We start from the raw sequence: 17,434 nt of genomic DNA, 5'->3' as shown, positions 1-17,434 counted from the left end.
TTGTTGTGGTGTGGTATGGTGTGGTGTGGTATGGTGTGGTATGGTGTGGTGTGGTGTGGTATGGTGTGGTGTGGTGTACTTTGTTTTGTTTTGTTTTGTTTTGTTTTGTTGTGGTGTTGTGTTGTGTTGTATTGTATTGCACTCCTCCCATAATGAACTGAGTGAATTCAGGACCATTCCAGATATCTGGAAAAGGCCAAACCAATTACCTTTATCTAGCTGTTGATGTTTTCCTTCTGGCAAACATGACTTTAATGTTTATCTTGTCTTAAAGAGAAAACATATTTCAGTTAGTCATTTTGTATTGATCAAACTCAATTGACTGTAGCCTGTGTTTGTCTGAAGAGTTGTTGAAGGGATGCAGGATAGTGTATTAATAGTTTGACTGTCAGATAAGGTCTAGAGTGGTTTATATTCCCTGTTGATTGGGTTGCGCTGTAGATAAAGGTATCTAGCCTAAATGTTGGCTACTGGCTTCTCTCTCTCTGTCTGTTTAAGTGGGGGTTTTATCAATCAAAAGCATTTGTCTGAAGTGAGTCCTGTCCTTAACATCCTAATATATTATTATATTATTGGTATATATTATATATTAAACAAACACATGGGGCTATTTTTCTTCCACTGGTCCTGGGGCCTTGTTAAGGTCAATGGCATCATGAACTTTACCCAGTGCCAGGACATTTTAGCCAAAAACCTGGTTGCCTCCGCCAGGAGGCTGAAACTTGGCCACAAGTAGATCTTCCAGCGAGACAATAACCCCAAGCACACGTGAAAATGGAAAGGTATTGAAAACAGGAGTGTCAATTATTTTGACCCCTTTTTTTTTGAGGAAAGAAATATTACTTGTTGAACAAAATCTCTTTCTCTGAGCAATTGTATTAGTGTAAAATAATCTAATAAATAAAAAAATAGCACACAATATAGCTCAGTATTTAAATGATGTATTTTTATTTTATTTTATCCTCATCTTTATCAAGGGTGTCAATCATTTCAGACCCCCGGTACATTTGAAACTGTTTCCATGGGAGAAGTAACTGACAATACATTTTTCAAGTGTCAAAGGAAACTGTTGGCAAAATATAAAAAGCTAGCTTACTATGTAGCTGTTATGTGCTGTAACAAACTTAATTTAAAACATGTACAGATACAATAAAATGCAGGAATATAATGTTGTTATTGGCTATGACGTATTGGTTCTGAAATACTATTTATCTTAGTTTCCTCTACAACAGATAATCATTTAATATGTCGTCAGGATTTTACACTAAGCAAATGCTCAGATTTTTCTCAGCTCACAAAATATACATGAAGATATTGGTGTACAACATTATCCATCATCATATAACAGTCATTGTAAATAGAGTTTAAGATTTATATTTATTTCTGTGTTGACCGAACGTCAACAACATCCTGATCTAGATTACAGCACACAACCACACGTCCATTGAGGAAATTAAAGACCATTACGATTTTACAGTTTTGTTGGCATTTAAAACACTTCTCTCTCCGCTTGTTACAGTGTATATACTCTCTTCACATGTCTGCTGTGACTCCATCCATCCATCCATCCATCCCTCCCTCTATCCCTCCATCCTCCATGTGAACGGACCTCTCTGCCTTCCTCCTGGGCTCAGATCACCATCCAGTGTTGGAGCTGTGGAAACCAATGGGAAAGACAATAAATACAGGAAGGTAAGGTGGAAACCAATGGGAAAGACAATAAATACAGGAAGGTAAGGTGGAAACCAATGGGAAAGACAATAAATACAGTAAGGTAAGGTGGAAACCAATGGGAAAGACAATAAATACAGGAAGGTAAGGTGGAAACCAATGGGAAAGACAATAAATACAGGAAGGTAAGGCAAGGTAAGGTAAAGTAAGGTAAGGCAAGGTAAGGTGAAGTAAGGTAAAGTAAGGTAGGGTAAGGTAAAGTAAGGTAAGGCAAGGTAATGTAAGGTAAAGTAAGGTAAGGTCAAGTAAAGTAAGGTAATGTAAGGTAAAGTAAGGTAAGGTCAAGTAAAGTAAGGTAAGGTAAGGTAAGGTAAAGTAAGGTAAGGTAAGGTAAAGTAAAGTAAAGTAAAGCAAGGCAAGGCAAGGCAAGGTAAGGTAAAGTAAGGTAAGGTAAAGTAATGTAGGGTAAGGTAAAGGAAAGTAAGGTAAGGCAAGGCAAGGTAAGGTAAGGTAAAGTAATGTAGGGTAAGGTAAGGTAAGGTAAAGTAATTTAGGGTAAGGTAAAGTAAGGTATGGTAAGGTAAAGTAAGGTAAGGCAAGGTAAGGTAAAGTAAGGTAAGGTAAGTAGGGGAGGTTAAGTAACGTCAAGTAAATAGTGAAGAGCATCTTACCGTAAACCTCCTAACTTCTCCATTATCCACCAAGTGGTGTTCGTGCTCAGGTGTTATGGCGTAGGCCAGTCTCTACAGGAAGACAGGACGGGAATCAGTTACTAAAGAAACAAACTTATCTTCATTATACGAATCATTGTGAATTACCAAGCTGGATATTCATATTTGCTGGTGATGTTGTAGCTCATAAACCATATTGCTCATGTACCGAACATATTTGTGTGTCATTGTCAGTGTTGACATTTCTGTGCATTGATGTGGATAAAAGTGTGCATCACTTTGGTTAAAGGTGTCTGCTAACTCACCATAGTATCATAAATCAATATAAACTAGACTTCCCAGGTAAGGTGCACATCTTGTAGATGGCTCTGTTAAAAATCAGACTTATATTAACCAGACTTATATGAATCAGACTTGTATAAACCAGACTTATATAAATCAGACTTACATCACAGAACTTTCCAGGTAAGGTGCACATCTTGTAGATGGCATAGAGAGGCACCATGGTCATGGAGGATATAGCCAGGCACCAGCCAATCATGTTGGCCCATACGGGAAACGTGTATGTCCCGTAGTTAGGAGGGTTAAAGGTCACGAAGCTCACCACCACCATGAACTGGAGAAAACAGAGGGTTGGGGTTATGGACACGTTCTGTTTCAAATCACAAAGGGACAGTTATGGACCAGCCTCTACTGAAGCTAGCCAACCCCTGTTCCATAAAAACAATGTAGTTAGTGCCTAGACCTTGGCGTGCATGAGGTGTGCTTGAATTAGCTTGGAGTTTGCACTTTCGGGACAATTTAACATGGTTCCATTGCACCAGGTAAACTAAAAGTATTTGACATGTTTGACCCAGGTCTGCTAGTGTTTGTCTCGTTATGAACTCACCAGGAGGAAGCATGGGCTGACAAACTTCCAGCACAGTCTCCAGTACAAGCTCGGCCTCTGTCCAATCATCTCCTCAATGTCGTCGCTGAACCGATCCACTCCTGATGGGAACAGTTTCAACCGTAGCCGTTAAAAACCCTTGACGGTTCGTTATCAAAACCAGGGTTGGGGGGGTCAATTCGAATTGAAAGCAGTCAATTCAGATTTTTTTTACTAAAAACTTTTTTTAAGGCCATCTATTTTTCAATGACTTCTCAATAGACTTAAAAGTAAAAGCTATTTTTTTAAAAAAGTGTTTCCATTTTTGAAGTTCAAAATCAAATCACTTCCTGAATTGACTACCTTCAATTCGAATGGACCCCCAACCCTGATCAAAACCATTGAGTTGTCATTCACAGATCAAACGGAGGGAAAGGGAAATTTTACACCACAGCAGATAGGAACCCTTGAGGATGAAACATAGTCGGCAACAATGTTGCGTTACTTTGCGTTCTCTCACAGGTCTCCTCATTTTGAGGAAACTACAGTACATTTGAAATACAAGGACATAACATTCTGCTCGCGTGTTTAATACCACCAGCATCAAATCCCTTTCCTCGTTGATGCTTCTCCTCGCTCCACCGTCTCTCTTTGTTCCCTGCCTGGGAGGCACTACTCAAAGCCCAGGCAGAATCCCAATGTGACTGGCGCCTATGGAGAGCAGGCTGGTGTTCCTGTGGAGGGCAGGCTGGTGTCCCTGTGGAGGGCACGGGGGCCACAGCCACCTGTCAGTAGAGATGGAGCCAGGGAAAAGGCCCGGAGAAGCCTGGGGCTAAAGTAGTCTGTCCTCCCAGGCTGAGGCCACCATGACAGGGCAGCAAGCTGACCCCAGAGCCACAAGGCTGGTTAGACATACACAAACACACGCATGAATGAACACACACACACACACACACACACACACACAACACTGTCTGGACCACAATATTGATCTGACCAGCAGTACTGTAGATCAGACTAGCACTCTGAACCAGAAGTGAGCTTTGGAGACGTTATTTTTCTAACCTGAACTCACTTTTGGAGATGTTACTGTATGTTGGGGTTTCAGATAACTTCAACGTTATCTGAGCAAAGCATGTTGCTCATACTGTAGTGTAGCGTTCAAGAATTGTAAAGAAAATACTTGAGCTTTGATGTTCCTTTCCAATAAACATCGAGGGTCTTATTCTGGTGACAGGCTTTGGCTGCCGTTTGACAAATAAAAATCTCGCTCTTATCCATAATTATCTCAGAAGGTAGCGCTGTTGGCTAGAGGACACGTGCCAAGAACAGAGTGGGAACATATAACGCAACATTTGTTGTGACAAAAACCATCAGCAGAGTCTCCTGAGTGGCGCAGTGGTCTAAGGCACTGCATTGCAGTGCTAACTGTGCCACTAGAGATCCTGGTTCGAATCCAGGCTCTGTCGCAGCCGGCCGCGACCGGGAGACTCATGGGCGGCGCACAATTGGCCCAGCGTCGTCCAGGGTAGGGGAGGGAATGGCCGGCAGGGATGTAGCTCAGTTGATAGAGCACGGGGGGCCAGTATAAAAAATAAATAATGTATTCACTAACTGTAAGTCGCTCTGGATAAGAGCGTCTGCTAAATGACAAAAATGTAAATGTAAATGTTGAAAATGTGATGGAAATCCATTTAACATACTTTTTTTTTTTTTTTTTTTTTTTTTAGTACATGGGAATTTAACAGCAAAAGTTATATTAATTTGCACTATATCATCACGCACAGCCTTTTATCAGCAACAAGTCAATTTGATGTAAACACATCTCTGGTGGGGAAATTAGCATATTGTTTTTATGCGGATTTATGCAGATTTTTGAATATTCGCATGAAAATCTGTCGTCAATTGGATGGAAACCTAGCTTATAAGTGACTTTGTTGGGCTCCACAATCAATTTGAGATACTTTCGGATGATTTGAAAATGATGCTAGAGGAATGCTAATATCGATACCATGACTTGAATGGGATTTGTGACACAAATGCTAAAATGTTAGCATTTGGAAACAGTGCCAGGGAAATAAAACCAAAGTATGGATTGCTGTCATACCTTGTCCATAAACTGCTTACAGGGTTAGGAAACCAGGATGTCATTTTGTAATTTTGGTGAACTATCCCTGTAAGTTAGAACTGAAACACAAGGGAAACTTCCATCAGCCTGGCTTATATTTCTGCCATCCAAGTGTCATCAGAACCACAATAGACCAAAACGTCAATCTTTACACCACAGACTGGGAGGTGTGTTTTATCATTGACCTCAGATATTCAATATCAATGCACTATTATTTGGATCTGATCTGTCTATGTCTCGGTCCACTCCAAACACCTAAACACTAAATAGTAATATGGACCACACACTCTGAGTGGCAGAAAACCTTCCTGTCCTCTGACAGATAATGAGATAGTGATGCATGGCGGCACAGCAGAGGAATATCCAGCCTGATATCCCATCAGAACCAATCACTGGCCTAATGTGGCATCAGCTTGCCTGGCCATGAAGAGCTAAGAGTCCCCCCTCCTCACCTCCTCACTCCTCCTCCCGCCTCACTCCTCTTCTTCTGTAGAATCAGAAAGGAGTCCCCCTCCTCTCCCCTCCTCCCCCCTTCTCCTGCTCCTCCCATCCTCCTCTCCCCTCCTCCCGCTCCTCCCATCCTCCTCTCCCCTCCTCCCCCCTTCTCCTGCTCCTCCCATCCTCCTCTCCCCTCCTCCCCCCTCCCCCCGCTCCTCCCATCCTCCTCTCCCCTCCTCCCGCTCTTCCCATCCTCCTCTCCCCTCCTCCCCCCTTCTCCTGCTCCTCCCATCCTCCTCTCCCCTCCTCCCCCCTCCTCACCGTAGAACCAGGCGATTCCGATGGCCTCAATAAGCACTCCAAAGAGAATCGATGTCCCAGCAGCATAATGGTCCAGCAGAGTGAACACATAGATACCACCCTGGAGAGGAGAGGAGAGGAGAGGAGAGGAGAGGAGAGGAGAGGAGAGGAGAGGAGAGGAGAGGAGAGGAGAGGAGAGGAGAGGAGAGGAGAGGAGAGGAGAGGAGAGGAGAGGAGAGGAGAGGAGAGGAGAGGAGAGGAGAGGAGATGAGATGAGATGAGATGAGATGAGATGAGATGAGATGAGATGAGATGAGATGAGATGAGATGAGATGAGAGGAGATGAGAGGAGAGGAGAGGAGAGGAGAGGAGAGGAGAGGAGAGGAGAGGAGAGGAGAGGAGAGGAGAGGAGAGGAGAGGAGAGGAGAGGAGAGGAGAGGAGAGGAGAGGAGAGGAGAGGAGAGGAGCGGAGAGGAGAGGAGAGGAGAGGAGAGGAGAGGAGAGGAGAGGTTCCATTTGATGTCCATTATATTAGCCCTGTACTTGGATGTGTCATTCATGCAAGTTCCTTAGATGCTTGAAAAGTAACTTTACATATATTTTCCACATCTTCTTCGTCCACTTACGTTAGTGACACAGAACAGTGAGATGAGAAAGGTGGACACAACGATGAAGAGGGTGAAGAGTTCCCGGTGTTTGTGGAGAAACTTGAACTCATCCATCAATCCTGTGATCACTGACTCCATCCCTCCCATCTAGAGACCAAACACAGAACACAGAACACAGAACACAGAACACAGAACATAGAACACCATCATTTAGCTGAACTTGGTCCCTGCACTTTACCTATAGCAGGTGCAGCCAATCCTAATCCTGCTCGGTCGGGCCAAAAGCCTGCACACCTATTAGGTCCCCAGGAGTAGGGTTTGTCACTGCTAGCCTATAGCATGCTTGCACCTCAGAAACTGGAAGTTCATCAGTTCCTAGTTTATATCTCTAACGGTACTTACAGCACTGTCGATGCCCAGGGTCAGCAACATGATGAAGAATATAACGGCCCAGACGGAGGAGCCTGGTAATGTAGCAATGGCCTCTGGGTAGATGATGAACACCAGACCAGGACCTGGATGGGACACAACAACACAGATTCATGATTTAGTTATCTAGTGTTAATCAAACAGGTAGATCACACAGAGATCTCTTTTGTGAGGGAGACTTGTCTGATGAAGGCAGCAAATCAAACATTTGTTTAATCAGCAATCAACAACGGTGACAATATAGACCACATTATGAATTTCTGCTGATAAACACATATATATTTCCAGTCAGCCCTGACACCAAGTCCAGTGCAGCTAAACATGGGCATTTTGCAGTAGATATACAACAATTAATATTGCATGTCAGAAAGACAAGTTGACATGACAGCAATTTGTAGATCCCACACCCAAATAATTAATGGCTGAAAAATCTAGCTATTTTTATAAAGAACAAAACAATAATTTCAGGTCTCCATCATTATCTGAGAAAAGTGTCCAGAGCATTAAGAATACTGACCGTCTGTGGCCACCTTGTCCAGAGCATTAAGAATACTGACCATCTGTGGTCACCTTGTCCAGAGCATTAAGAATACTGAACATCTGTGGCCACCTTGTCCTGAGCATTAAGAATACTGACCATCTGTGGTCACCTTGTCCAGAGCATTAAGAATACTGACCATCTGTGGTCACCTTGTCCAGAGCATTAAGAATACTGACCGTCTGTGGTCACCTTGTCCAGAGCATTAAGAATACTGACCATCTGTGGTCACCTTGTCCAGAGCATTAAGAATACTGACCATCTGTGGTCACCTTGTCCAGAGCATTAAGAATACTGAACATCTGTGGCCACCTTGTCCAGAGCAGTAAGAATACTGACCATCTGTGGTCACCTTGTCCAGAGCATTAAGAATACTGACCATCTGTGGTCACCTTGTCCAGAGCATTAAGAATACTGACCATCTGTGGTCACCTTGTCCAGAGCATTAAGAATACTGACCGTCTGTGGCCACCTTGTCCAGAGCATTAAGAATACTGACCATCTGTGGTCACCTTGTCCAGAGCATTAAGAATACTGACCATCTGTGGTCACCTTGTCCAGAGCATTAAGAATACTGACCGTCTGTGGCCACCTTGTCCAGAGCATTAAGAATACTGACCGTCTGTGGCCACCTTGTCCAGAGCATTAAGAATACTGACCGTCTGTGGTCACCTTGTCCAGAGCATTAAGAATACTGACCGTCTGTGGTCACCTTGTCCAGAGCATTAAGAATACTGACCATCTGTGGCCACCTTGTCCAGAATATTAAGAATACTGACCGTCACCTTATCCAGAGCATTACGAATACTGACCGTCACCTTGACCAGAGCATTAAGAATACTGACCATCTGTGGCCACCTTGTCCAGAGCATTAAGAATACTGACCGTCACCTTATCCAGAGCATTACGAATACTGACCGTCACCTTGACCAGAGCATTAAGAATACTGACCGTCTGTGGCCACCTTATCCAGAGCATTAAGAATACTGACCATCTGTGGCCACCTTGTCCAGAGCATTAAGAATACTGACCGTCACCTTATCCAGAGCATTACGAATACTGACCGTCACCTTGACCAGAGCATTAAGAATACTGACCGTCTGTGGCCACCTTATCCAGATCATTAAGAATACTGACCATCTGTGGCCACCTTGTCCAGAGCATTAAGAATACTGACCGTCTGTGGCCACCTTATCCAGAGCATTAAGAATACTGACCGTCTGTGGCCACCTTGTCCAGAGCATTAAGAATACTGACCGTCTGTGGTCACCTTGTCGAGAGCATTAAGAATACTGACCGTCTGTGGTCACCTTATCCAGAGCATTAAGAATACTGACCGTCTGTGGTCACCTTGTCCAGAGCATTAAGAATACTGACCGTCTGTGGCCACCTTGTCCAGAGCATTAAGAATACTGACCGTCACCTTATCCAGAGCATTAAGAATACTGACCGTCTGTGGCCACCTTGTCCAGAGCATTGAGAATACTGAACATCTGTGGTCACCTTGTCCTGAGCATTAAGAATACTGACCATCTGTGGTCACCTTGTCCAGAGCATTAAGAATACTGACCATCTGTGGTCACCTTGTCCAGAGCATTAAGAATACTGACCGTCTGTGGTCACCTTGTCCAGAGCATTAAGAATACTGACCATCTGTGGTCACCTTGTCCAGAGCATTAAGAATACTGACCATCTGTGGTCACCTTGTCCAGAGCATTAAGAATACTGAACATCTGTGGCCACCTTGTCCAGAGCAGTAAGAATACTGACCATCTGTGGTCACCTTGTCCAGAGCATTAAGAATACTGACCATCTGTGGTCACCTTGTCCAGAGCATTAAGAATACTGACCATCTGTGGTCACCTTGTCCAGAGCATTAAGAATACTGACCGTCTGTGGCCACCTTGTCCAGAGCATTAAGAATACTGACCATCTGTGGTCACCTTGTCCAGAGCATTAAGAATACTGACCATCTGTGGTCACCTTGTCCAGAGCATTAAGAATACTGACCGTCTGTGGCCACCTTGTCCAGAGCATTAAGAATACTGACCGTCTGTGGCCACCTTGTCCAGAGCATTAAGAATACTGACCGTCTGTGGTCACCTTGTCCAGAGCATTAAGAATACTGACCGTCTGTGGTCACCTTGTCCAGAGCATTAAGAATACTGACCATCTGTGGCCACCTTGTCCAGAATATTAAGAATACTGACCGTCACCTTATCCAGAGCATTACGAATACTGACCGTCACCTTGACCAGAGCATTAAGAATACTGACCATCTGTGGCCACCTTGTCCAGAGCATTAAGAATACTGACCGTCACCTTATCCAGAGCATTACGAATACTGACCGTCACCTTGACCAGAGCATTAAGAATACTGACCGTCTGTGGCCACCTTATCCAGAGCATTAAGAATACTGACCATCTGTGGCCACCTTGTCCAGAGCATTAAGAATACTGACCGTCACCTTATCCAGAGCATTACGAATACTGACCGTCACCTTGACCAGAGCATTAAGAATACTGACCGTCTGTGGCCACCTTATCCAGATCATTAAGAATACTGACCATCTGTGGCCACCTTGTCCAGAGCATTAAGAATACTGACCGTCTGTGGCCACCTTATCCAGAGCATTAAGAATACTGACCGTCTGTGGCCACCTTGTCCAGAGCATTAAGAATACTGACCGTCTGTGGTCACCTTGTCGAGAGCATTAAGAATACTGACCGTCTGTGGTCACCTTATCCAGAGCATTAAGAATACTGACCGTCTGTGGTCACCTTGTCCAGAGCATTAAGAATACTGACCGTCTGTGGCCACCTTGTCCAGAGCATTAAGAATACTGACCGTCACCTTATCCAGAGCATTAAGAATACTGACCGTCTGTGGCCACCTTGTCCAGAGCATTGAGAATACTGAACATCTGTGGTCACCTTGTCCAGAGCATTACAAATACAAACCGTCTGTGGCCACCTTGTCCAGAGCATTACGAATACTGACTGTCTGTGGTCACCTTATCCAGAGCATTAAGAATACTGACCATCTGTGGTCACCTTGTCCAGAGCATTAAGAATACAAACCGTCTGTGGCCACCTTGTCCAGAGCATTACAAATACTGACTGTCTGTGGTCACCTTATCCAGAGCATTAAGAATACTGACCATCTGTGGTCACCTTGTCCAGAGCATTAAGAATACAAACCGTCTGTGGCCACCTTGTCCAGAGCATTAAGAATACTGACCGTCTGTGGCCACCTTGTCCAGAGCATTAAGAATACTGACCGTCTGTGGTCACCTTGTCCAGAGCATTAAGAATACTGACCGTCTGTGGTCACCTTGTCCAGAGCATTAAGAATACTGACCATCTGTGGCCACCTTGTCCAGGGAATTAAGAATAATGACCGTCACCTTATCCAGAGCATTACGAATACTGACCGTCACCTTGATCAGAGCATTAAGAATACTGACCATCTGTGGCCACCTTGTCCAGAGCATTAAGAATACTGACCGTCACCTTATCCAGAGCATTACGAATACTGACCGTCACCTTGACCAGAGCATTAAGAATACTGACCGTCTGTGGCCACCTTATCCAGAGCATTAAGAATACTGACCATCTGTGGCCACCTTGTCCAGAGCATTAAGAATACTGACCGTCTGTGGTCACCTTGTCCAGAGCATTAAGAATACTGACCGTCTGTGGCCACCTTATCCAGAGCATTAAGAATACTGACCGTCTGTGGCCACCTTGTCCAGAGCATTAAGAATACTGACCGTCTGTGGTCACCTTGTCGAGAGCATTAAGAATACTGACCGTCTGTGGTCACCTTATCCAGAGCATTAAGAATACTGACCGTCTGTGGTCACCTTGTCCAGAGCATTAAGAATACTGACCGTCTGTGGCCACCTTGTCCAGAGCATTAAGAATACTGACCGTCACCTTATCCAGAGCATTAAGAATACTGAGCGTCTGTGGCCACCTTGTCCAGAGCATTAAGAATACTGACCGTCACCTTACCCAGAGCATTAAGAATACTGACCTGTCTGTGGTCACCTTGTCCAGAGCATTAAGAATACTGACCGTCTGTGGTCACCTTATCCAGAGCATTAAGAATACTGACCGTCTGTGGCCACCTTGTCCAGAGCATTAAGAATACTGACCATCTGTGGTCACCTTGTCCAGAGCATTAAGAATACTGACCATCTGTGGTCACCTTGTCCAGAGCATTAAGAATACTGACCATCTGTGGCCACCTTGTCCAGAGCATTAAGAATACTGACCGTCACCTTATCCAGAGCATTACGAATACTGACCGTCACCTTGACCAGAGCATTAAGAATACTGACCATCTGTGGCCACCTTGTCCAGAGCATTAAGAATACTGACCGTCTGTGGTCACCTTGACCAGAGCATTAAGAATACTGACCATCTGTGGCCACCTTATCCAGAGCATTACGAATACTGACCGTCACCTTGACCAGAGCATTAAGAATACTGACCGTCTGTGTCCACCTTATCCAGAGCATTAAGAATACTGACCATCTGTGGCCACCTTGTCCAGAGCATTAAGAATACTGACCGTCTGTGGCCACCTTATCCAGAGCATTAAGAATACTGACCGTCTGTGGCCACCTTGTCCAGAGCATTAAGAATACTGACTGTCTGTGGTCACCTTGTCGAGAGCATTAAGAATACTGACCGTCTGTGGTCACCTTATCCAGAGCATTAAGAATACTGACCGTCTGTGGTCACCTTGTCCAGAGCATTAAGAATACTGACCGTCTGTGGCCACCTTGTCCAGAGCATTAAGAATACTGACCGTCACCTTATCCAGAGCATTAAGAATACTGACCGTCTGTGGCCACCTTGTCCAGAGCATTAAGAATACTGACCGTCACCTTACCCAGAGCATTAAGAATACTGACCTGTCTGTGGTCACCTTGTCCAGAGCATTAAGAATACTGACCGTCTGTGGTCACCTTATCCAGAGCATTAAGAATACTGACCGTCTGTGGTCACCTTATCCAGAGCATTAAGAATACTGACCGTCTGTGGCCACCTTGTCGAGGGGTACACTGTGTTTATGGGACATGTACCCCAGGAAGGAGAAGATGACGAAGCCAGAGAAGAAGCTGGTCAGAGAGTTTATGGAGCTGGTGATGATGGCATCTCTGGAAGAGAGAGAGAGCAGATGACAAGAACAGATTTATATATCTGGTAGATCCAGAACAGACAGGGAGCATCCGTTTAAGATCAAGGTCCAATGTCTGCTGATTCATGTCAATATTAGTGTCATACACCAGAACACAGACTGGTGTGAAAGACATGGGCGGTAGGTTTTAGTGTTACTATCCTCTATGGAACAGACTGGTGTGAAAGACATGGGCGGTAGGTATTTACTATCCTCTATGGAACAGACTGGTGTGAAAGACATGGGCGGTAGGTATTTACTATCCTCTATGGAACAGACTGGTGTGAAAGACATGGGCAGTAGGTATTACTATCCTCTATGGAACAGACTGGTGTGAAAGACATGGGCGGTAGGTATTACTATCCTCTATGGAACAGACTGGTGTGAAAGACATGGGCGGTAGGTATTTACTATCCTCTATGGAACAGACTGGTGTGAAAGACATGGGCGGTAGGTATTTACTATCCTCTATGGAACAGACTGGTGTGAAAGACATGGGCAGTAGGTATTACTATCCTCTATGGAACAGACTGGTGTGAAAGACATGGGCGGTAGGTATTACTATCCTCTATGGAACAGACTGGTGTGAAAGACATGGGCGGTAGGTGTTACTATCCTCTATGGAACAGACTGGTGTGAAAGACATGGGCGGTAGGTATTACTATCCTCTATGGAACAGACTGGTGTGAAAGACATGGGCGGTAGGTGTTACTATCCTCTATGGAACAGACTGGTGTGAAAGACATGGGCGGTAGGTTTTAGTGTTACTATCCTCTATGGAACAGACTGGTGTGAAAGACATGGGCGGTAGGTATTTACTATCCTCTATGGAACAGACTGGTGTGAAAGACATGGGCAGTAGGTGTTACTATCCTCTATGGAACAGACTGGTGTGAAAGACATGGGCGGTAGGTATTACTATCCTCTATGGAACAGACTGGTGTGAAAGACATGGGCGGTGGGTAAGGGGCTTCAAAGGTATTGTAATTCACCAGCAGCTCCGTACGCTCTGTCAACCTCTCCATTAGAGACTATCAACACTGAGGCTGCATACAAAATGGCTTCCTTATTCCCTATATAGTCCACTACTATCAACCAGAGCCCTGTGGGTCCTAGTCAAAAGTAGTGCACTATATATATATAGTGAATAAGGTGCCATTTGGGACGCAATCCGGTTGTTCTCGGCTTCTAGCTCACCTATAGCAGTTGTTGCTGAATTTGTTATAGCTGGAGAAGGCTATTAGCACACCAAACCCCACTCCCAAAGAGAAGCAGATCTGAGTGGCAGCGTCTATCCAGACCTGCACAACAAACAGCCGGGGGACAGAGGACAAAAGACAGAGAAAAAGCTGTTATTAGAGATAATTGCAGGAAACTCATTCAACAGAAAGATGAAAGACACTTGTGAATACGGGGTAATTTAGCAAATTGTTGCTGCATGCATGTGTCTAATCTAATTCTCAAATTGCTGCTTTGAGTCCTTGTGGTGGGCTGCTACTGGGAGGGAAACAGCTGGAGATTCTTACAGCGCCCTTATTAAGGCAAATTATTTAGATATACATTTCATCAGTTGGGATTTCATGGATACTGAAATATTAAATATTTCTTCTAACCTTTATTTTCATGCACTAAAAGAATACCTGTGGCATTAAAATACAGAAATAAACATCAGCATCACCTCTGAATTCTCCCCTTCAATCTCTGTGTCTCTGTCTCTGTCTCTGTCTCTGTCTCTGTCTCTGTCTCTGTCTCTCTCTCTCTCTCTCTCTCTCTCTCTCTCTCTCTCTCTCTCTCTCTCTCCTCTCTCTCTCTCTCTCTCTCTCTCTCTCTCTCTCTCTCTCTCTCTCTCTCTCTCTCTCTCTCTCTCTCTCTCTCTCTCTCTCTCTCTCTCTCTCTCTCTCTCTCTCTCTCTCTCTCTTCCCCCCCCCCCTCCCCCAGTCTTACCTGAGGCTCACAGAGTCGTCGGAAGTCGACGCTGAGGTAGGCCTTAATGCCATCCATGGCTCCAGGGAGGGTGACACCACGCAGCAGCAGGACAGTCAGAACCACGTAAGGCATGGTGGCTGTGATCCACACAACCTGCACAGGGACACATGGACTCAAGCAATCTGGCCCACTCTGTTCTGTTCTATACACATGGACTCAAGCAATCTGGCCCACTCTGTTCTGTTCTATACACATGGACTCAGCAATCTGGCCCACTCTGTTCTGTTCTATACACATGGACTCAGCAACCTGGCCCACTCTGTTCTGTTCTAGGCCAGAATGTAATATCCTGCTCATAGAGCAATATGTTGATATGGAGCCACTACAGATTCAGAGGACCACCTACCTTCCCTGAGGTCTTGACCCCCTTCCAGAGGCTGAAGTAGAGAACCACGATGACCACAGCTAGACAGGACGTCAGCTGCCAACGAGGAAGACCCAGGTCAGCTATACCCTCACTGTCCTGCAGGTGGAGGACCCCACGCCTGGAACACAACAATTAGGTTGTAACAAACAGGTTGTAACAACTAACCAACTAACATCTAGCTAACTAACAGACCCAGGTCAGCTATAACTAACAACACAGTACACTACCAATGACTAACCACAACAACTAAATAACAACCTATAACTAACACAACAACACTGTTACCAATGACTAACCACATAAACTAATTAACAACCTATAACTAACACAACAACACTGTTACCAATGACTAACCACAACAACTAATGAACAACCTATAACTAACAACACAGCACACTAAGTGGAGAAACACTGCAGTAACTATCAACTAAGAATGACAAAGAAGAAGAAGAAGAAGAAGAAGAAGAAGAAGAAGAAGAAGATGAAGATGAAGATGAAGATGAAGATGAAGAAGAAGAAGAAGAAGAAGAAGAAGAAGAAGAAGAAGAAGAAGAAGAAGAAGAAGAAGAAGAAGAAGAAGAAGAAGAAGAAGAAGATAACTTTCTGTCAACTGAATGGCCCTGACTGAGACTAGATGAAATTGTTCCCAGGTGGAGATAAAGATAGTGACTGCCTGTCTGTCCATGATAGGCCTGAATTGTCAAAACAAACCACCTTTGCTAAAACATATGACACACCTGTTAATCTATCAACAACACTGGATTCAGTATCTCCATGGACGACCAGGAGTATGAAGGTATGGATACAGTATCTCCATGGACGACCAGGAGTATGAAGGCATTGATACAGTTTATCCATGGACGACCAGGAGTATGAAGGCATTGATACAGTTTATCCATGGACGACCAGGAGTATGAAGGCATTGATACAGTTTATCCATGGACGACCAGGAGTATGAAGGCATTGATACAGTTTATCCATGGACGACCAGGGGTATGAAGGCATTGATACAGTTTATCCATGGACGACCAGGAGTATGAAGGCATTGATACAGTTTATCCATGGACGACCAGGAGTATGAAGCATTGATACAGTTTATCCATGGACGACCAGGAGTATAAAGACATGGATACAGTATCTAGGGACTAGGGAGTAGGAACTCACTCATAGTACTCAGAGGCAGGTTTGGCTAGGGGGCAGGGAGTAGGGACTAGGGAGTAGGAACTCACTCATAATACTCAGAGGCAGGTTTGGCTAGGGGGCAGGGAGTAGGGACTAGGGAGTAGGAACTCACTCATAATACTCAGAGGCAGGTTTGGCTAGGGGGCAGGGAGTAGGGACTAGGGAGTAGGAACTCACTCATAGTACTCAGAGGCAGGTTTGGCTAGGGGGCAGGGAGTAGGGACTAGGGAGTAGGAACTCACTCATAGTACTCAGAGGCAGGTTTGGCTAGGGGGCAGGGAGTAGGGACTAGGGAGTAGGAACTCACTTATAATACTCAGAGGCAGGTTTGGCTAGGGGGCAGGGAGTAGGGACTAGGGAGTAGGAACTCACTCATAATACTCAGAGGCAGGTTTGGCTAGGGGGCAGGGAGTAGGGACTAGGGAGTAGGAACTCACTCATAATACTCAGAGGCAGGTTTGGCTAGGGGGCAGGGAGTAGGGACTAGGGAGTAGGAACTCACTCATAATACTCAGAGGCAGGTTTGGCTAGGGGGCAGGGAGTAGGGACTAGGGAGTAGGAACTCACTCATAATACTCAGAGGCAGGGGGTGGCTAGTGGGCAGGGAGTAGTTGCTAGGATCTAGAGACGAAACACCAGACTCACTCAAAGTACTCGGCTGCGGGGGTGGACTTGTGTGTGTCGTTGAGGGAGTTGTTGAAGGCCCAGAGGTCGGAGCAGTTGGGCTGTTCCAGGTGTTGTTGCAGTGGACCCAGGGCAGGTCCCCGGTGAAGGAAGAGAACAGGTAGAACAGGGCCCAAGCTATAATCACGTTGTAGTAGAAGCCCACATACAGACTGATCAGGATCACTGTGAAACCAACACCTGGGGAAAAGGTGAGAGGTGAAAGGTTATTGTTCAAGATCAAAGTTCAAAACTTTATTGTCCATTCTTAGGGTTACACAATGGCTTAGAATACCGGCTCAGACTATAGCAGAGGCAGACAGAAAACACAAAACAGGGCAACATATCACAATAAATAATTGATGTTAACTGGAAGCATCACAAAGGCCAAAGG

General features: G+C 44.9%; 1 protein-coding gene across 1 annotated transcript in view; it reads right to left on the bottom strand.

Moving 5' to 3' along the window:
• Nucleotides 1-1,630: 1,630 nt before the first annotated feature.
• Nucleotides 1,631-17,434, bottom strand: part of slc6a3 (solute carrier family 6 member 3) — a gene marked incomplete at both ends in the record, with an annotated part of 16,774 nt that continues 970 nt past the window's right edge. The window contains 13 exon segments of the mRNA XM_084149770.1: nt 1,631-1,654; nt 2,343-2,414; nt 2,791-2,958; nt 3,232-3,332; nt 6,098-6,197; nt 6,703-6,831; nt 7,087-7,199; nt 12,698-12,822; nt 14,040-14,143; nt 14,787-14,921; nt 15,175-15,313; nt 17,023-17,104; nt 17,107-17,241. Of these exon segments, the coding sequence (XP_084005896.1) occupies nt 1,631-1,654; nt 2,343-2,414; nt 2,791-2,958; nt 3,232-3,332; nt 6,098-6,197; nt 6,703-6,831; nt 7,087-7,199; nt 12,698-12,822; nt 14,040-14,143; nt 14,787-14,921; nt 15,175-15,313; nt 17,023-17,104; nt 17,107-17,241 (1,427 nt within the window).

This window comes from Coregonus lavaretus (assembly GCF_964263955.1).
Source record: "Coregonus lavaretus genome assembly, chromosome: 3".
Taxonomy (NCBI): domain Eukaryota; kingdom Metazoa; phylum Chordata; class Actinopteri; order Salmoniformes; family Salmonidae; genus Coregonus; species Coregonus lavaretus.
The sequence above is the reverse complement of the archived record's forward strand: the minus strand, read 5'-3'. Positions and strand labels throughout refer to the sequence as shown.